The sequence below is a fragment of the Aptenodytes patagonicus genome, chromosome 14 (genome assembly GCF_965638725.1).
Source record: "Aptenodytes patagonicus chromosome 14, bAptPat1.pri.cur, whole genome shotgun sequence".
Lineage (NCBI taxonomy): Eukaryota > Metazoa > Chordata > Aves > Sphenisciformes > Spheniscidae > Aptenodytes > Aptenodytes patagonicus.
In genome coordinates, this window is record NC_134962.1 from 11,231,069 (window position 1) to 11,251,470 (window position 20,402).

Here is a 20,402-nt window from a genome sequence, read left to right on the forward strand (position 1 = left end):
GAGACAGGGAATGCTGCGAGTGCACCGGCGGCCGCTCACTGCTCCTCCAAAAGGGAATGCCTGAAGCCATAAGCCGGGAGCCTTTAAAAGCTTTCCCCTCTCAAGGAGAAGGTCCTGGGGTGGTCCCGGTGCTAATATGATTTTGAGATGGTCAGCGAGGGCCCGTTGTCCTCCCGTGCTGGCTGATCCTGTCTGTCCTCGCGTGCACAGTGTGGGTGGCTGCTCAGAGGAAATAAAATAAAAGCAACTTTTTCCAGCCATGCAGTGCCAGTGTTTCTGGCAGAAGAGGACAGGAGCGGGTGGCCGCCGTGGGGCCCCTTGCTGCTGGTCCAGAGCTGGGCATGGTGCGCCCTTGGCTCGGCCAGGCAGGAGGGAGAAAGCCAGCGCTTTCAGAGCCAGGGCTGGGGGCTAAGCCGTGGCCAGGCATGGGAAAATGTTTTGCTGGAGTTGCTAACAGTGGCTATTCCCTGATGCATTGGTGCTCCTGAGGCCTGCTTCGGCATCCTCTGGGAAGGGTCCTGGAGCGAAGGTGGTGGCGTGGAGCCAGCCCCGTTCCTGGCTCCTGGGCCAGAAAGGAGCACAGTAACCCCCCTGTGCTTCCCAACACCTACTCGCTGCCAGGGCCACCTTTGCCCCAGCTCTGGCCCTTCCTCTCACACGAACACGAAGGCCAAGAGAGGGGGTTGCTGCCGTGAGCCCTGATGCCCCACAAGGACAGGGGAGGGCAGTGCGGCCATCCCCGGGACGCCTGGGCAGGTCACTCTCAAAGGACACCGGGGCTCAGATTGCACCTTCCCTCCCACCGGTGGAGGCTAAGGCTGCTGCCCTTCGGTCACAGGACCAGGCCAGTGCCTTTATCCTGCTTCTCGCATATCGGACACCTCCCTGCCCACACCCCGGGACGCTCGGCTGGGAGCAGTGTGGGGGATGTTACCCCCGAAACCAGCAGCTCCCAAGACAGAGACCCAGCACTGTCCCCTACCCTGGGGAAGGGGCAGGCTTTTTGTTTTGCCTCTATTAATATTTTTAAAGCAATACATCATTGCTTTAGCAGCAGATCCACCTCCCTCCCTGCTGCCTCTGCCACACGTGGGCCAAAGATCTGCTCCATTCATCAGCCTGAGATTTATGAGGTGCAAAGGGCTCCGGTTACACCGCTGCCCCCAGCCTCCTCCCAGAGACTGGATGAATGAGATGCTGCTTGTTCCTCTCATACCAGAAGCAAAACAAGCCCAGAGGAGAGTAAAGCCATCATTTCACCAAACTCAGCTCCCTAAGTCTCTACCAGCACATGAAATCCTCCGCCATGAGACCCCTTGTGTCCCACAGAAGCCGGGGGAGCCCCTGCTGCCCACAGAGGCTGAGCCTGCGTCCCGCCAGCCCCTCTGCACAGCCCGGCTTTGCTCATGTGAGACACTCCAGAAATAGAAAAGGGATTGAAGGTTTCGGCTACTCTGGATTCCTTGGGCCCCCAGGCCCCACTGCCCCTGGCTGGCTCTTGGGCTCTGCTCTCCCATCCTCCCCCGTAAATCACTCTTCTCCTGGGCTGCCATTTCCCTGTCCCTCGCGCCTGGCTTTCCTCTCACTTTGGCCTTTTCAAGAGGCTGAGCAAGAGGATGGCCATGGGTAGAGGAGAATCGCTCCTCTCCAAACCCAGGAGGACCATGGCGCCGGAGGAGCAGGCAGTGACGCACAGCTTGGAAGAACTTGGCAGCAGCCCTGGGGTCGGGAGGCTGCGAAGGGACCTGTCAGCGGCCGTCTGCATCACCCAGGCAGGCTTCGGGCCAGCAAGCCGCCTTTCCGCCCGGCCCCGTGCAACCTCGGGGGGAGGCCAGCACGATGGTAGCATACAGAGCTTGCTTGGAGAGCTGGAGATGTCCTCAAACATCTGGCACCAAACTTTCGAGAAGCAGTAAATGAAAACAACTCTCTTTGCAAAGAACCCCCCTATCAACAAAACCGCAGATTTTTAAATAGGTATTAGGGAAAAGCTAAAAACCATTCAGGTGCCACCACGCAAATTCTGCACCACATGTTGATGAGCTCTCCTGTAAGACTGGAATGAGCTTGCCAACCCAGAAAGAAACCTGGAGATTCCCCCGCAAAGATCCACATGGATACAGTGAGCAGATAACTGTTTATTATTGCACGTAATCCAGCAGAACAACCGACAGAAAACTCTGGACAGTAGTACACAGATTGTAGTAAACAGCTTGTAAAATCTGTGATGAAGGCATTTTTGTGTGAAGAGTGAAATGTATCTGCATCTTTGTAAGACCTGAAAAGTATAACACAATATCCTAGTCAGTTTTGAAAGCATGCAGTTTGAGGTAAATCTGTTATTTTGCATCTAAGAAAACGAAATCCCTAAGGGGCTATATATATGTGTATATATATCCATATCTCAGCGCAATATGGATATATTTATACGTCACATAAAAGCAAATCTACCTACTTTTCTCAGAAGGTTACTAGGAGGAAAGCACGTTACCGAGTGCGCATCACATGCATAAAAAATGGGGGCGGGGGGGGATTACCTTAGCACTGTTGAAAAAGATCCATTTTTGTGCTTAGTGATAAATAAAAGCCCCTCAGGTCTCTCAACGGAAATTGTCTTGGTGGTTAAAAAAAGCAGTTGGCATATTGAAACCGCAGAGCTGGCAAGTGAATGCCAGCAAACGGAGATAAAACGTCAAAGGCAGCAGAGCCTGGGGTTTGCAATACATTTATACTTAAGAAAAGAAAAAAAGAAAGAAGCAAATTGCTACTAAACTATGCTCTGTGGAAGTGTAGATGATGCTGCACAGCTTTCTCAGGACTGGTACAGCCACATGGCTTTTAGGAAGGGATCACATTCACTTCTCCCACAGTTAACACCACGTATTTGCTACTGTGGCAACGTTCCTGAGCTGAATAAGGTTAAAAAATAAACTTGGTTCACAAAGAAAAGTACTGAATTATTCTCACTCTCTTATGCCATAATTAGAGCAGATAAATTAGGCAGGTTTTGCCCTGTGTCTCCAGTCAGTGTAGAGCCCTGCCTGTCTGCCACCCCATCTCTGAAATCCTTTCAGATTGACCTTTGGAGCAGACTGGGCATCTGTTTTTTTCCTTACCATCATTTCCCCATTCTTTCCAGTCCCTCAGGTTTTCCCACCCAGTCCTGTGCTGTGGGACTTCAGGATACACAGAGGTGCACAACCGACTATAAATAACATTTCCGATTACCTTAAAAATGGATAGAAAATACATATTGCTTTTAGAAGAAGGAAGAAACATGTCCAAGCACTCAGCCTCACACTAAACTGTAACTTCATCTGTGCTGACTTTCTAAGCTCGCACTGCAGAGGATCAGAGCAGATCACGGTGGAAACATCTCCTTCCAAAGGTCACTCTCTCTTGCAGCTTTGGGAATATTCGGTGCAAATCACCCAGGCCTCTGAGCCTCACACAAAAGAACAACAGCTAGAATTGCCCTTCTGTACTCTACCACTGCTGAAAGTCTGGCTGCTGAGTATTTTTGAGCCTAACACCCAAAGAAATGGAGCCACTCAGGTCTCTGCACCTTTTTCCTTTCGGGAATAACGTAACCTCTCCCACAACAGCCACCCTGCATCCTCTGGCTGGAAAGTCTGTTCACTCTGTTGCAATGAAAGAGCACAGGAGCCCCCCTGCAGCCCAGAGCACGAAGGGGAGGAACCTGTGGGCATACAGAGGTATTTTTCAGTAAGTACCTCATTTTCATTGTAACTTGCACCATTTTCATAGAAAAAAGGGGTAAAGGGACAAATTCAGCACATCTATTTCCTTTACTGTTAGAGCGGGAAGTCATCCGCTGCAAGACACTTCTGCGTGGAGCATTGCTGGTGGCAGGAGAGCGCTCGGATGGTGCCTGGTCCTGAAACGGGACCACCTCCACCCGTAGCACCCCCCGCATGCACGAACAGCCTCGGATCAGCCAGTCCCTCGCACCCCACCCCGCGGCCCCCGTCCGTGGCACGTCAGCAGGCATGGGCAGGACTCTGGTTACTCTTCAACAAGCCCAATTTCAACTTGCTCCCCCTCTCAGTCCTCCATACGTGGAAAACGACTCCAGGCAATGGGGAAAGGAAACACTTTTTGTTCATCCCTTTGGATGACTTCCAAGCATGGAGGGCGATGTTGTCCGCCCCTAGCCGTGGCGCGGCTCTCATGAGTCATTTTGGTTGCTGTGTATTGCTTCATCTCCACGCCACGGATGACATTCTTCGGGAAATCTCTGACACTGAGTCAACCAAAGGAGTTACAAAACACATCAGTGTGCACAGATGAGACCTTCTTACTCGTTTTCCTACAGCTACAGATAAATCCCTCATCCCTGGCATGACAGGACAGTTGATGGCTTTGGTGAGAACAATTTAAGGCAACTGCTATTTTATACAAAGAAGAGAAGGAGGTTGAATTGCAGAAACCCTGGCTTTTCCTTGGTAGATTGCAGAGGCCAGCCACAGCCTGGGAGCAGGGAGACTGAACTGATCTTCAGGCACTTTTGTTTAAGGTTCATGTTTGCAGTGCAACCTTGGGATCTCAAGTCCTCCTCTTAGGTGTTTCCAGGTGGCTGAGATTTAATCCCTGCCGAGGTCTGTGGTCTCCATCAGCAGCAACGCCTGTACCAGACAGAGATGAACGGTAGAGTCAAGGGGGAGCAAAACACACGACCGACACATAATCACGGCTGTCTGCAAGGCTTTCACCTATGCAGGCTGAGTGGGGACTAATAACACAACAGAAAGCAGTGCTCAGCAGAGCAGTTTTATCCCCCAGGAGGCCCCAGGAAGGCAGCCTGATACCCTCACAGGGGCTTGGGAGGAACCTCTCACATTATGTTCACGTGAGGCCCAAGGGTCAGGTTCAGCCTTGATGGGTTTTTTTGCAGTATTTGAGCCCAAGGCAACAGAAATCTTGAGCAAACCCATGACACGTTCCTGTGTGCAGGAACCCCGGAGGCACAAGAAACCTCACAAGATTTTATTGCCACCAAATCCAAATGCAAACCCTCATCCCAATTCAAGTGGAAGAGCTGAGCAAGCTCCAGTTTAACCTTAGTCAGATACCCATCGCAGCTCATATTTACCTTTAGTAACACAGCTACGTAACAACAGCAGCAGAACTAGCACTGGTGCAATTAGAGCTGCAAATTTCAGTTTCACGTTCTCTTTGTGTTCCTGCCTCTTGCTGGGCTGAGTGCCAAGAAATACTGCAACGCACGAGTTACCTGGCAGCAGCGGCCACGGAACAGCAAATTGAAAGTGTTTCTTGCAGAAAACAAATTTCAAATTTAACATCACACATTCTTGCACTGGAAGTCTCCATGAATCACGTCCATCCAACTGGGAAAGCAAAACTATACTGTGGGACTGTATCCAATCAACACAGTTCAATTTTTTAACTTTGAGGAAATAATTTTACGAAAAGACTCGAGAACTATCCACTGAAATTACTCCACAAACACTCTTGGAACAGACAAGGGGTAACTGAGAATCTCAACGCTCAATGTAAGGCAATTGCATCTGTTGAATAAATGCCCATGCATTTCCATCGCCAGGGCATCCATCACTGAATGATTTGCGTTGGCAATAAAGCCAGTCAACCCTAAACCGTCCACAGTGAAGTCTACAAATTGAGGATAAAATCTCATTGCTCGTCTTACCTTGTCCGAGGGGCACATCATGTCAAAAAATGTACAAATAGGATGGCCAGACCAATGTTCAATAAGATGACCATGCAGATCACGATTGTGTTAGGTCCCTGAAGGAAAAACCCAAAACAGAGTATTATACACTGCAATTCCAGGTGAAGAGACAGATACAGCTTGATTCTGCTGTTCAAAACCACCAGAATCGCCCCCTTCCAACGTACATAAATCTGGCACTTCACCACCAGCCTGAATTTCAAACTAGTTGAATATCTATCAATCCCTATTCCTATTTCTCCCCTGCAAACTCCTGCTAAGGAGGCTAAATCAGGCTTTTTCTGAGGCTAAAGCAGATTAAAGGAGACCCTGACCACAGGCACACAAACTGCCAAGCCCGTGTCAAGCTGCTCCTCCCAACTCCCTTCTCCACCCATAGCGCCCACGTTTGTAAAGCTGCCATTTTTAAGATGACCAAACGCATCTGTATGAGATTGCTCTAATTTCAGACCAAAATATTTCCAAGCTGTGCTTTTCTAAAGTCCCGTCGGAACCGTTCACGTCCAGAGGGCTGCAAGATGAGAAGCAGCGGGCTAACAAAACGTCTAGTTTTACAGCTGTATTTGCTAACAGCAAAACTGAATTTCTGTATTTTAAACCTGGGAAATCAGCTGGTGATTCGATACCACAGTTCAGCTCATGGGGTGCCCCTGCTGCAAAAGAGTAAAAGTAACAGGTAAAAAAGAAACCCCACTCAGCTTTTTCTTCCCTGTCTGACATTTTCCCCCAAAATTTCCAGATCCACACTGGCTGGTAAAAGGGTGGGAAAAGAAGGGGAGAAAAGTGTAAAAAATGAATCAGAAAATGCCTGTTTTCCTCAGATTTTGAAATAGGGACGTGTCTGAAAGCATATCTACCCCGGCGCAGAGAGGAAGTTAAAATAACAGGGTTATGACCGCCAGCCCCAGCAGGCGGGGCAGGGTGGGCTGGGAAGATGGCGGGAGAGGGGAAAACAAGACCCTCCTCCAGCAGGCTTTGGGATCCCGAAAAGAGCCTTTGGGCACCGCTCGGCGCCCGCTGCAGCCCTGAGGCCACGGGCTCTGCATCCCTCTGGGCCCTTTCTGACCTCCCGGGGAAAAATAAGTCAAAAAAAAAAAAAAAAAGCAAAGATGGCTCCCAGGGGTGCCTCCCGGGCTGCCCCCACGTCACCTCTTCGCACTCCTCCGCCTCCTGCGCTGCCGCCACCACCGCCGCCGGGGCTGGGCCCCGCTTGGCCCCCGCCTTGGGCTCCGTCCGCCCTGGCGCCCTGGCCTCAGTCTTCCTGTCGGCGGCGGGCTCAGCCCGGCCCGCAGCCCTGCGCTCGGGGCTGGGGTGCTGCTTCGGCTCCTTGGGCCGGGGCGGCTCCGGCTTGGCCTCCGCTCTGGCTGCCGGCTTCTCCTCCCGCTCCTGCAGCGGGGCGGGGGTGCCCCCCTGGCGCTGGGGGTCCCCCCGGGGCTCAGGGGAGGGTGGCTCAGGCTTGGGGAGCGGCTCCTCCTCATAGTCCGCGGCGGGGGAGACCGGGGAGGTCCGGATGGCGTAGCTGTGGTAGCCCTTGAAGAGCTCGACGTCGGGCTCGCGTGCCATCCTCTGCAGTGGCCCGATCTCCATCTGCTCGGTGGGACGCCCCCAGCCCCGCGAGGCCGGCCGGCCCTCGCCCTCGGGGGGCGCGGGGCTCCCGCCGCCCACCCGGCCGCCCGCCTCGGCCCAGCTGCCTGGACGGAGGGCGCCGTCCTGGCGGGGGGCCGCCTTGGCCCGCTTGGCCTCGGGTGGGGTGGCGGCGGGGCTGGGGGCTGGGCTGGCACGGCGGCGGGCCTCGTCCTGCTCGTGGAGCTGGGGGCTCTCGGGGGGCGTGGGGGGCGGTGGGGCACCCTCGGGCCGCGGCGCCTCCTCCTCCATGTTGACAGCGTGCTCCGTGTTCTCCATGATCTCCTGCAGCAGCTTCCGCTTCTGGTACTCGGGGCCTGCGGAGAGAGGGGTTGGTGTGAGGAGCTTCCCCGGGGGCCAGAGGGATGGCAGGCCACCCCAGCTCCACGCCACCATTGCACCTTTGACAGCCATGTCCACAGCCCCAACGGGTTTGGGGATGACTGCGAGAGGGTCCAGGCTGGAGGCTGGGAGAGGAGATGCTCCCAAACCAGAGCCTGCTTCCAGGAGGGATTTCCTCCAGGAGCAGCCGGAGGCTCTGAGCCCCACAGCGTGCTGTCCGGCTGGGAAGAGCCAAAGCAGCAGGCAGGGAGCTCCAGATGAGGGTGAAGAAACAGTGAAAATCTGCAGCCCAGCTTTTTGCAGTCATACAGATGGGTTATCCTGGGGCTAAAGAGGATCCAGCTCCCACCCAAGTTTTTGTTTTTTTTTTTAACGGCTGGGAAACTCTTCCATGTGGCTTCTTTGGTGTCTAATAGCGTGGCAACTTCACAAGTGATACGGGGCATGCCCAGTCTCCTCGGGAAAGGCAGGTATCCCCAAATGACCTACCTGTCATCCCTCACGATGGGAAAAACACGTTTCTCATGCATGGAGCAGGGCTGGCAGTTTCACAGCCCTCCTCTCTGCACTGAGCCCCGCAACAGCAGCAAAATTACCTGGCACCATCACACAAGGTGACTCAGGGCTTCGACTTTCGTTCCGGCCTCATCTCCCACACTGACTTGTCAGCTCTTAGCAACGTTGCCCTCACTTCAATTATTCACCTATTATTAAATCTTTACTTCTTGTTAACCCTAGGCCATGTCTGCAAAGCAAATTGCAGCCCAGCTAGGGTCTGGGGAAGTCAGCCAGAGCCTGACACCGAAGATATCCATCGTGCTGGGCAGCTGGCTGAGCAAAATCCACCACTGAACAACTGGGAATATCTTTTGGAATAACAACCCTGCACAGTGCTCTGCATGCTGGGACCCGCGCTGGGACAGGGGTCCGTGCACATCACCGCGATGCTCATAGCAAGTGAGAACAAGAAGAGCATGCTCCTTATGGGCAGCGCGAGGTCGCAAAGCAGCTTGTTTGAAAGCAAAGCACCTGCTTTTGAAAGTGGCTTTGGCCTCATTCTGCTGAATCCAAGTGATGCTGAGGGGTGCAAACGTACAGGGCTTGCTCTGTGCTCCTGAATGGCACAGACCCTGGAGCCGCGCCGTCCCCGGCTGCCTCACGGTTCCTCCCCTCATCTCCTCCACCCCAAGGACTGATGCAGACTTGAGCCTGGTCAGGAAATTGGGATTGGTGCTCCTTTCCCTCTAATAAATCAGCGGTGTGATTTGCACGCTGCTACCTCCTGCCCATGCAGGCAATGTCTCCGCTTGAAGGGGGCGGTGGGGAGAAAGAGGGCACTGATTTTAGCTGCTCTGCCCTGCCTGCACACTCCTGTCAATCAGCAGGTGACCCATTCAGGGCCGTTTATTTCTGGCTGCAAGTGGATTATTTGGAAGCCGTTTCAACAGTTGTTCAGACTCCTCAAAATAGGCTGCCTGCAGCTCCAGGCTCCTCACTCTCTCCTGCTGCTTTCTTCTCCTCCTGAATAATTCACACCAAAAAACCCCCAACTGCCTGGAGGGCACCGCACAGCTCTGATCCTCCTCACCTCCCCACCTGCACCTCCCAGCACGACATTTCAGCAAAGGCTTTGGCTTACATCCCTCTCCTCTAAGCTATTAGTGTTGATATCCTAAATGAAACCCAGGGCTCAATACTTAGTAGAGATATGAGGCTTGCTGAGCAGGATTGCCCTGTGCCAGACATAGCAGGGTCTATCTGCCGGGATAGCAGGGGGAAACGCAGCTGCCGAACACTGCCAGGCTCTCCTGGCTGTGTGACCAGCAGCTCTGACTCCTAGCAAAACCCAAGGGTGGACTTTTGTCTGTTTGTTCCTGGATGGTGCAGCTGTGCAAGAAGAGACATTTCCCCTTGTTGTGCACTTAGGGAATTTAGAGGTTTAAAAGAATCATAGAAGAAAAACATGCATCAGCAGCTTACAAGGCCAGGACCCAAGCGAAGCCCTACATAAAAGCGGCGAGAGGATTCAGCACCCGAGGAGACAGGAGCAGAGGCCAGGCTGCTTCAGGCATTTTGCAGAGACCGTTTCAATTGTCTCATTCAATTGCCATGGGTGGAAAAAATAATCTAGCTAGATGTCAAAAACCTCCCATCGGGAATTCCAGTTTCCTTCACCTCTGTGCTATAAATACCCCAGTGTGCAAAGGGTAAATGTGGAGCTGTGAGTGGCAGCTGGGGGGCTTATGTCAGGATCAAGCGACATTTAGCTATTGTTAAATGAAGTGCCACACGCTGGCTCACGCCCATGCCCGGCCGCTGTGGTGTTTCCCCACTCAAAGCCAGCTCCGATGGGCCTTGCTGGGTGGTGGGGAGGAACGGGCAGCCCTTCAGCACAGCGTCTCCCCAGCTAGTAGGTGCAGGGCAAGGTGGGAGTACGGGGAATTTAGGCAAATCTGTCAGCATGACTCTCCCCGGCCAAGCGCCAGGTGTGAGTTGTTCCCCTTTCCCACTGCGTGCCCTGTGCCGGGGTGTAGTACCAGACACCCGGAGGCACTGAAACCAGAGCAGGAGCAAGCAGCAGGTTTTGCTGAGCAGGAGTCAACCTTTGGCTTCTACTGCCGGTTTTGCTGCTGTGATGGTCCCTTGTGATCCTGCCTCAGCAGCCACGAGGCACTTGTTCCAGGTAACAAAGGCGGATAATAAGAAAGACAAGATAAAAATGGAGGCACTCAGATCCTTTTTTCTGCTCTGTTATTACCTTCCCTCTCTGGAAAGGAAAGCTTTCCAGGAAGAACATATCTCTAGCTAACTCGGTCTAGAGAAAGGTAATGGCATTCACAATGCTGCTTCTAATATTACACTTCCTATCTACTAATCCTCAGTGCTTGGTCTCACAGAAGGAACCTCCCAAGTGTTTTCCCAGACAAATAATCAGCAGTGACGCTAACAAATAAATAGGGAATCAGGGAAGTAGTATTTTGCATTAGTAACTTTCTTATAGGATATTACAGCCCCTAATTAGCCGAGTCTGATCATACCCTGGTGCGGAGTGGGGCCCCACAGGATATGGGCTTGTGAGTCAATGTGCAAAGCTGTTCCAAGAAAAAGCTACGAGGGATATATCTACAGGAGCGCTGCAAATAGGCCTGAGCTCGCTGCCTGCCCTGCCTGGTGCTGGGAGCGCTTCCGCATGGAGAAACACGAGGGGAAGTTGAGGGACTGTGGACTTTTCCTCCAGGCTACGGTAACATATTCCAGCAGGTAAAACAGTGGTGCAAGGAGGACAGCAAATCATCCAGGGCAGGGGGCTGGCTGAACTTGCACGAAAGAGGATTTAGGATAAACAGGAAGGCAACTTGTGGAGTTATAAAGCGGTTGAAGCATTTGAACAGATTCCCCAAGGAAGTTGCAGAATCCCTCTTAGAAGATGCCTCTGGTCTTACCTGGCTGGTAGAAGTCCGGGGAGAGCTCCCTGGCCATCATTCTGGCTATGCCTGATTCGTTGTTAGCTGCCTGAGCTGCCTGCTCAGACCCTTCAGCCTTGGCTTTGGCATGAGCCGTCCTGCGGAGAGAAGAGGGGACAACAGTGAGCACCGTCTGAGCCAGGATTGTCCCAGTTCGAGCAGTGGACCCTGTCCAGCAACAAAATCAAATCAGCCAATCTGGCATAACAGCACTCAGCGCTTGCCCACTTGACCCAAAAACCCCACACTCGAGGAGAAAAGACCAGATTTTCAACAAGTAAGGGGCACAGATGCTTAAGGCTAAGGTGTGAAGGTTGCACGTAGCCACACAAGGGAACAGGGCGGGTGTATTTGCAAACACGAGCATGTTCACCTGTTGTAGCGAGGCAGCAGGTGCTGCAAAATGGGCTTGCCGCCGTGTTGCGAAGCACTGAAAACCTAGCTCAGAGGAATGCCTAAAGCATCACCGCAGGCATCTTTGGAACACAAGGGAACAATAACGTGATGGCTGAATACCGCTGTACTGTCACCAGCCCTGAGCCACTGCACCTCGCCAGAGGCAGCGTGCCCCTGCCCAGCACACTGGACACGTTTTACCCCAAACGTCTCTCCTGTAGCTCTCCAGCAAACAACACACATTGTCCAAGGGGCTCCTTTACTCACCGCAGCCCGGGGGGCTGCTCTCACCGGTGCCAGGAAAGGCAGAGCTATTGCGTCCCTCTCAGCTTGGCTCCCCGAGTCCTCTCCACTCTTTCCCAGCACATCTCCACCTTGCTCCATAGGGCTATAGGGCTATCAGAGTTATTTCGCTGGCCAGCTGTCATATTCCTCGCGTGCCTTGTGCTCAGGGCCCTGTGATCTTTATGCTAAAAGCAGGGCTGGCTTTACAGCCCAGCTGCTCGTGGTCTGGGAAGGAGCTGACTTCAAATAGCAAAATCGCACCTTAAAAATAAGGGAGGGTGAAGTACCGTATATTCAGCTGCTTTGTTCCAGCCGGGGCTTACAGAGAGCTGCTTTCCCCATGCTCTTACTACCATGTTTGCCGAGGCTCCCCATATCTCCCTTGCTGCATGTAATGGAGCATACACTGGCTGCAAATGCAAACCCACATATTTTTGTGTGGACAGTTCGATACGCAGTTAGCAGCCCTTAAACACCAATTCACTACAAATTACAACCTTTAATGGGGACTTAGGGTGTCTGATGAGCCCTTTTCAGACTCAGGTTGGTATCTGGTCGTGTTTTAGGACAAAAAATGAGGAAAGATGCAGTTCTCATCCCTGCAGTGAAAATGCTCCAGAGGAATTTTTGGACTGTCAGTCATGAAATCAAGATTAATTCTTTCCCATTAAACTGAGATGCAGTATACAGACAGGACTAGCTTTAGTCTGAATACTCAACAGGTGCAATGAAAAGGTGATAGAAATGCTGTTCTGTACCCTTAGAAGGTAGAAGATATATATATACACACATACATACACACACCCACCCCCCGTTTTGAGTAGCTGTGGGGAAAGAACTAAATGTAGGGCATTAATCCCAACTGATACAGGCAATAGTGTGACTTGACGGGGAGCCGAAAACGCTGTTCAGGGCCCTGCGATAGAGAAGAGGGTGTGGAGCTGCTGTGGCTCAGCCAGTCTCTCCCTGGGATGACATCCCGCTCTGCTGGAGCCATGATTCACCTCCCTGCCCACACTCACACATTATCTCCCCACTTTCACTGCAGGCTGAGCTGCCTGGGATTGCTGTCATTCCTGTTTTTTTATCCAAAATCTCCTGAAAAACCCAGAAACAAGACATGATGAGGCAGAAAACAGCAATTTTAAGCCGCTGCTCGCAAGCAGGTCTGAGGCAGCTCTGAACAGAGAAAGCACCTCCTTTTTTGGTAGCATATAATCAGCGTGATTAATTCCACTATAATCTGGCAGGGGCCAAGGGGGATGTTTCTGTGCTCTCCATGCCTGGGGGATCAGAGTGGGCTGGGTGCGCTGCACGTGGGGCACACAGCCTGCCCTGGGAAGAAGCTTGCAGCTCTTCACCCTGGCAGGACGTGCTCTGACCCCTGGCTTTGTCCTGCTGCTCTCGGAGGATGGGATTCACCATACAGAGATAAAATCCTCCCTTTCAGCCGCTCGCTGAGCCAGGCAGAGGCTATCCCGGCCACTTCCCAGCCAGATAACCAGCCAGCTGGCCCCAGCTGGGGGAGCAGCAGGCAGCTCCTGGCAAGCAGGTGGATGCCTTCCTAAAGGTGACTCCCAAAAAAGTAGTCTGGAAGTGGACTGGATGCAGGGTCTGTTCCCTCCGCTAATAAGGACAAAGCTGGACTCATGCTGATGTGTTACCAAATGGGTGCAGATAGCTCCCGCACGCTCGGCTCTCCCCCAGCATCTGGGGCCAACACAAGGGAACAGCCTGGGGGTGTTGGAGGTGACAAGGCAGCTCCCAATTACGCTCTTCTCCTGCTGGAGATTTCCTTTCCTCCAGAGAAGCTGCTGGATGCTACCTGGCTGCTGCATGGGGCTTGGGTACTGCAGTTCCTGCGGGTAAAGAGATGGCAAGGCCAGGAAGACCCCAACCTGGGCTGCAGAGAGGATGCTGCGGGTGGTGGGGAGCTGAGCCAGCTGGGCTGAGCCATCGCTGTGAGCCACCACGGCCCCAAGGCTAGCAGGGCTCTGCAACGAGCCCTCCTGGGCGCAGAGGGGCGTGAGGCCAGGGAGGCCATGGGGCAGTTCCAGAGCTCCACACACAGGGCTGTGACAGCAAGCTGAGCGACACGACTTTGGGATCCCCCACTGCCCTGGGGATGGAGCTGCACGGCAGCTTTGCCCGGCTCCCTCGTTCGGCAAGACACGCCCAACCTCTGCTCCTGTCCCCCTGCTTGCAAAGTCACCCAGAAGTGTTTGATTTGGGGGGACTAAGATCAACACAGCTGCAGCTTCAAATCTGGCAGCTCCGGCACACCACGTGTTGGCCCTGGTGTCCCGGGGAGGCCGTGGCACAAGGCAGAGCACTGCTCTCCCCCAGCAGCCTGGCCCTGCGCTGGGTCCCTCCGTTGCTGAGATCATTTATTACAGCAGCAGCCAGGTGATGAAAATCTGGCTTACGGAGACACGGCATGGTGTTTTAAGTACATCTCCCCCGGCTGTGCCGCGCATCCCCGGGGCACGAAGAGAAGACACTGCTGCATGCAGCCCTCCAAAAAGCCGTGCTGAGGGTTTAGTAACACCGTGACAAAGCACAGCCTGGAGGAAAGGGCCCAGCCATAACAATAACATCTAACTTGCCTAGAGTATTTCTGAATTTATTATTTATCTGCATGGCTGACAGTGCCTGGGAGCTCAACGCAGAGAAAAACTTGGCCCTCACTGTAAAGCAGCCCTGGGAGAGCCCAGCGCATGCAACCCACAGCACAAAAGCCTCTCCCAGCCCATGGCCTGGGGTCTGCTGGGCACAGCAGTTAAAAAAAAAAAAAAGCTCAGGCAGGTTTGAGGGAGGCAGGAAGGTGATCTTTGAACCTTAGACATGAAACATATAAGAGGAAAAATTTCTTCCAATTTTAAGATCTGCTCAAAAACCAGAATCAGCTTTTGTAAAAAGGAAAATGCCGGCCTTTTATTATATGCATATAAATTTGATACTTTTCAGCACTTGAATCGGGGCCACACTTTTTTATTTACTGCTGGTTGTGCTGTCAGCTCCCAGCGCCTCTGCAGAAAAGCAACCCGTGCAAAAACCAGCAAAGGAGAAAGTCTGGAGACGGAGGAGGTCAGGGTGAAACTGAAACAGAGGCCCACAGATTTTACAGCACCCAGCAGCAGAATTCAAAAGCCCCTTTTCAAGGCAGCGATGGAAAATGAGCCATGAACATTAAACACCTCCAACTGGGGGCAATAAACACAAAGAGGGGCCTTTGCAAACCAACACCGGTGCTCCCCTTCCCAAGCGAGGCAGTACCGTCCCGGGATGAGCGCTTCCCAGTTTCACTCTGAGCCATCTCCCCAGGCAGCGCCGTTAAAAATAGCTCCGGTGAATTCTTTGCAAGGAGGAGCAGCAGCCCCGTGCTGAGCCGAGGGGAGGTATGTGGGCAATGCCTGCAGCCCCCGTCCCAGCCCCACTGCCACCCAGCAGCACCGGCTGGGTCGCGGCGGCTGCTCTGGGGCAGCCCCGGGCAAGGAGGCTTCATACCCTGGCTGGATGGGTGGGAGAGGGAGGGTTAAATGCATCTGCTGTTTTATTTGCTCCTCTGGCACAGCTCTAATGCTCTAATTGTTTATGTACTAGTGTGGGGACAGAGCACCACTCCTGGCCATTCTGGCCGTCTCCCAGAAACACTGCCCGAATCATTCCTCCAACTGCTACTAAAATCCTCTGTGGATACACGAGCCGCAGCTGAGCACCACGCTAACAGGTGAGACCCAAAGCCAAGCCAGCATGCCCGCCTCTTTGGACAGTTTATGCTGTTTTGCACATCCACATTGGATTAGACTGTAAATGAGATTGGAATTAGCAGAGAATACTGCAAATAACAGACGGGGCTGGGGCGCCTGCAGGTGCAGTGATGACCTTGCTGCTAGAAATAGGGAAAGAGCTCAGCTCTCTGCCCAAGCTATTGCACATTTGCTTATTAAGGGAAAGACAGACCTGTCCAGCACCGTCCTTCTTTCTCCAGGGTCTCCCTTCTCCCATCGATTCAGCAAACCCTGAGCAAGGACCAACTGAACACCTTTTTCTTGCCGTTCTTCATATCATGAACTGCCAAAAAGGCCATTAAGCAAATTTAATTCATCAGTCAGCTCTAAGAAGGGAGACTTCTGCTAAACTCCCCTCTCCTGGAAACTGGCTTTTCCACGCCCAGCCAAATCCCTGCTCCAGCAACCAGCAGGAATCATTTTGTCCTTCTGAAGAAACTTGAGATAACTGTTTGTCTTGGCAGGAATGTTTGCAGCACTCAGAAGGGATACAGGGAAAGCTGCAGAAGTGCTTTTGCTGATGGCAACATGGTCCCTTCTGCATTCACATCACGAAGGGCAAGGACACACAGACCTGACCAACCTGTGTTGGGGGTTGGACTAGATGACCTTTAAAGGTCCCTTCCAACCCAACCCATTCTATGATTCTATGATTCTATGACCTGACCAGGACAGACACGTTCCGGCTTCTCCGTTTTCCATACTGTCTTTGGACTTGTGACACCTCTATAGTTGGAGCACCCCCTTCTTCCTGCTCAGTCCCAGTCCATCTCCTTTGTGCCTCTCCCTCTGCCTCCGTGTGCATGCAGATACCAGCAAAGCTCTGCTGCCCTCATTTGCCTATAACCAGCCCAGGCAACTGAACATCCCTTTTCCGTCCATCTCTTGTGCCACTTTCCCTGCCCACAGTCAAACCCATCTGTGTGTCCCACCCCACGGGTGTCCTGCCCTGAGAGCCAGCTGTACCTTTCACCCTCCTTTTGCTCTTTTTGCTCCATCACTCATGTGCACGTACCCACTCAAGTTAGACTCTGACATCCCTGGGGTGCGTGAGTCTTTGCTGGTTTATATTATGGACTCTGCACCTGCAAGGTGTGATCTAAATAATGAATTAAGCACAAATCAGCACAAACTGCCTCCTAAAGGAAACACCTCCATACCACTGTAAAAGAAATCCAAAAAGAGAAGCCGTCCTGACCTTGCAGAACAGCTCTGCCCTCCAGCCTCCCTTCCCTTGCAGCCAGCTGACGAGATGCCCCAGGCTTTTCACTCATGGTACCAGCACTTACACAGAAGTCGTAGCACTCTACATGCCTAGGCTGCTTAGCTGGATATGTTGGACCTTTTCTCCTTCCTTCCACAGAAAGGGCACGAACAGGCCATTCAGCCAGGAGAAAAGCATCCTTTTCTGTGCAGTGCTTCAGGAGCACAGGCCTGGCAGAGCTCCCTGCCACCTAATGAGCTCAGCAAGCATTAGCCTTTATGATTACTTGGTGAATTTTTAAAATACCGAAATGTTATCCTCAGCTCTAAATAGCTCAGAGCCACTTGCATCTTTCACCAAGGGATACTTCCCCTCGGAACAGTTAAAGTGATATTAATCTTACAGCAGACAGATCTGCAGCTGTCTTCAATAAGATGACAACCTACGCACCCCAGCCCTGCGTACGGGAGATTTGCTCAATTAATCTTTGCCGCCCTGATTGCCCCGTGAGCTGAGCGGGGCTGGGTGGGCAGCTAGCCGGCAGGGCTTGGCCGTGTCAGCCCGCACGGGAGCCCATGGGCTGTGACAAGCCAGCGGGGCCGGCACAGACTGCAGCTGCTCTCCATTTCCCCTGCAGCCCTCGGATGCCAGCCAGCAGCTGCCCAGAGCCCGTTCTAAATGGAGCGGTGCAAGCCAGGGCCTGCCAGCAAAAAGGGCTGCCGGCCACCGGTACGGCAGCATGGCCCCGGGACCACTGCATTGGCCCCAGACAGGCAGGACGGGAAGCTCCTCGCCCTGCCGGAGCCAGGCAGGCTGGGAGCAGCTCATGAGAGCACCCACGGTGATATCTTTGGGGAGAAAAAGGGGGGATTTGCAGCTGCCCACTGGACTCCCTCCTCCTCCCCCTGGTTTTCAGGTCCACTCTCCTCTGTGCTGCCCTGGGTGCAGATGAAGCAGAGCCCGGGGAAGCGAGTCTCCCAGAGCAGCACAGCCTTGGGACTATGCACAAATGCCCCTGATTTGTTCCAGCTTCCACCACACCATTACCAAAGGGGCTCAGCTAATGCTCTGCAGACCCTTATTTAATTAGCTATCACTGCAAGATCAAAGCAGCCAGGTTATCCCACTGATAAGTGCATCAAAACATCTTTACAGCACATATACAATCAAGGTCTTCCAGCCTTTCGTCCCCCGTGTGCTCCTGCCTCCCTGCCTGTACCTGCACTGAGCAGGCAGGGGCTGCTCCCTGCCCTGCCCAGGGGAATGAATTCCCACTTCCAAGAAAACATCAGGGCTGCAGCAGTCATTTGTTTCGAGGGAGCCCAGCCTGACCCATGAGCTCCTGCCCAGCCCCAAGCTCTGCCAAACGGAAAGCATTCACAAGCCGAGTGTGTTTTACCCAATTGCCAGCTCCGCCAGTGCTAAAATGGGTCAGAAAGAGTGTGTTTTCTCTATAAGATTGTTTTTTTTCAATGAAAAGTTTTAGCAACTTCTAACTCGAGTGTTTTTCAGATTTCAGCAATCCAAACCAAGAGAGTGAGGAACTGCAGTATCTGTTTTGCCTTTTTTTCCCCCCAGTCAAAAAAGAAAAGCAGGATTTCTTTTTTTTTTTGAGGAAATGAAAGCAGGCAGATTTCTTAAAATATTGCGTTTGGTCAGAAGCCCAATTATTCATCAAAATTTAAGGCAGAAGCATTTTTCTCCCAGCCCTATAGGTCTCTTGAGTTGACATTCACAGATTTGAAGTCTAGGAGAAACAAGAGAGGGAGCTGTGAGGGCTGCCACCCCACTGCCGGGCTGCAGCACCCGCATCCCCCATGCCTGCACCCAAGGCTGCTGAGGGCACCCAGGTGGACGGGACACCAGGTCCCTCCCGGTGCTCGCTGAAGGCTCAGCAGGCCTCGCAGGAGCAAAACGACAAAAACTTGGACTCAGAAAGCCAACAGGCTCTGGCTCGGCACCAGGATAAGCTGAAAAAAATGCACCTCCTCCAGGAGGAGGGAGGGTTTCTGTATCTCAGGTTTGATATTTAAATTGGACATTTTACTTAAATACTTTTTAGTTTTTGATATAAGTCTATTTCACATTCCACTGAAATGATGATAACCTCTGAGCAAAGCCTGATTGAATCAGATTATTTTAAAGCCCAGTTCCCTGCCAGCTGATTTCGAGCATCTGGATGGGAGTCAAAGCCTTCCTGCTCTGCCCGGCAGCAGATCAGTTGAACGAGAAGTTACCATTTTCCACAGTCATTTTGCAGATTAAAGTCACACTTCATTTTTCCCTTTCTGTGTTTGTAAGCTGTTGAGATAAGGATTTCCCTCAAGGTTAGACTGAACAGCCCATTAATTCCACTTTCCCTGCCTGGCCAGCTATCTGAGCCGTACCCATCGCTGGGACTGACGTCCTGCCATCCCAACTCTGCTCCTCTTGAGGGGATCCCTGCAAGCCACAGCCCCGCTTGCTTCAACCCCAAAGACCCGGGAAGCCCTGGAGAAAGCAGTCTGCTGCCCAACAGATGCTTTCTCCTTTGAGCTACTGAAAGTGCACGCTCCCTCTTACCCTAATAGGGCATGAAAGTGCCTAAGAAAATTCATGCGAGGCGGGTGGAAAACAGATAAAGCCATGCGCACCCCCCTCTGGAGTCAAAACGCATCTCAGCGTAACAAGCACAGTGGGCCAAAAATGTGTCAGTGCTGGAGCTGCAGCCAGCCTGGGCTGGGGACGAGGCTGTTCCGGGAAAGAGCTGAAAGAAAGGGGTGAAGGCATCACACCATCACTCATTCCATGGCACTGAACCCCTCCAGCCCGCTGAGCCCCGCACACGGGGGGGAACACATCGTGGGGGTCCCGCAACTGGGGCAGGTGTCTGATCCCGGCGCCGGACCCAAGCCCCGCGGCTCGCTGTCCCCATGGCCGCATGGGACCAGGAACGGAGAGGGGCTCACCCAAACAGTGCAGCCTGCTCCCTGCCCAGCATGGCAAGAGTGAGCTAGAAGCAGGGGTGAGCCCAAAGGTCTTTTGGGGTGGGACAAGGGAGGTGATACGAGGGTCAGGCAGCAGTTTGAAACAGGCAATACTTCTACAGAGCTGGGGACGGCTGCTCTGGGGCAGCAAAACCAAAAAAAACAGCCCAACCAAGGCCAAACCAGCCCTGTTCAGCCCAGATCACGAGGCTGCAGAGACCAAGTCTTGGCTCTGGGACAGGAGCTGTGTGTCCCCATCTCCAAGAGGTGAGTGTCACAAAGTCCTCGAGCTCCCAATGCAGTGTGCGAGAAGGCTTGGGTGGAAGTATTCCTCCTAACCAAACCACGCGTGGTAACAATGCAATGCCATGACATAAGGCAGCCTGTGGTGTTCTGGCTCCAAGAGCTTTGAGGGAAACCCAAGCTGAAGTGGTCCTGGCCGTGGTGGCATGGGCCAGGCAGGTTCCCCCTAACCATCCGTGGGGACGGTGATCCTGGACACTGACCTCAGTTTGTGCCGATAAGCCACACGGAGGAGGTCACGCCTGCTCAGGAGCTGCAAGGGGAAAAGGTCTTTATTTGCCTGGTTTCATGGGAAGG

The 20,402-nt window shown here is 52.9% G+C and overlaps 1 protein-coding gene across 2 annotated transcripts in view; it reads right to left on the reverse strand.

Annotated features, from left to right (window-relative positions):
- Nucleotides 1-2,118: 2,118 nt before the first annotated feature.
- The window catches only part of JPH2 (junctophilin 2), a 34,255-nt gene continuing 15,971 nt past the window's right edge, over nucleotides 2,119-20,402 (reverse strand). Inside the window, exons 3-7 of one of the 2 annotated variants that reach the window (XR_012996461.1) lie at nucleotides 11,140-11,258; nucleotides 6,881-7,671; nucleotides 5,690-5,787; nucleotides 5,114-5,369; nucleotides 2,119-4,646 (exon numbers count right to left, since the gene is read on the reverse strand). Coding sequence is in view for 1 of the 2 variants with exons in the window: in XM_076351654.1 (XP_076207769.1) it covers nucleotides 5,707-5,787; nucleotides 6,881-7,671; nucleotides 11,140-11,258 (991 nt within the window). In the remaining variant the exon portion in view is untranslated. The remainder of the gene's footprint in view (nucleotides 4,647-5,113; nucleotides 5,370-5,689; nucleotides 5,788-6,880; nucleotides 7,672-11,139; nucleotides 11,259-20,402) is intronic. The other variant, XM_076351654.1, reaches the window with a different exon arrangement.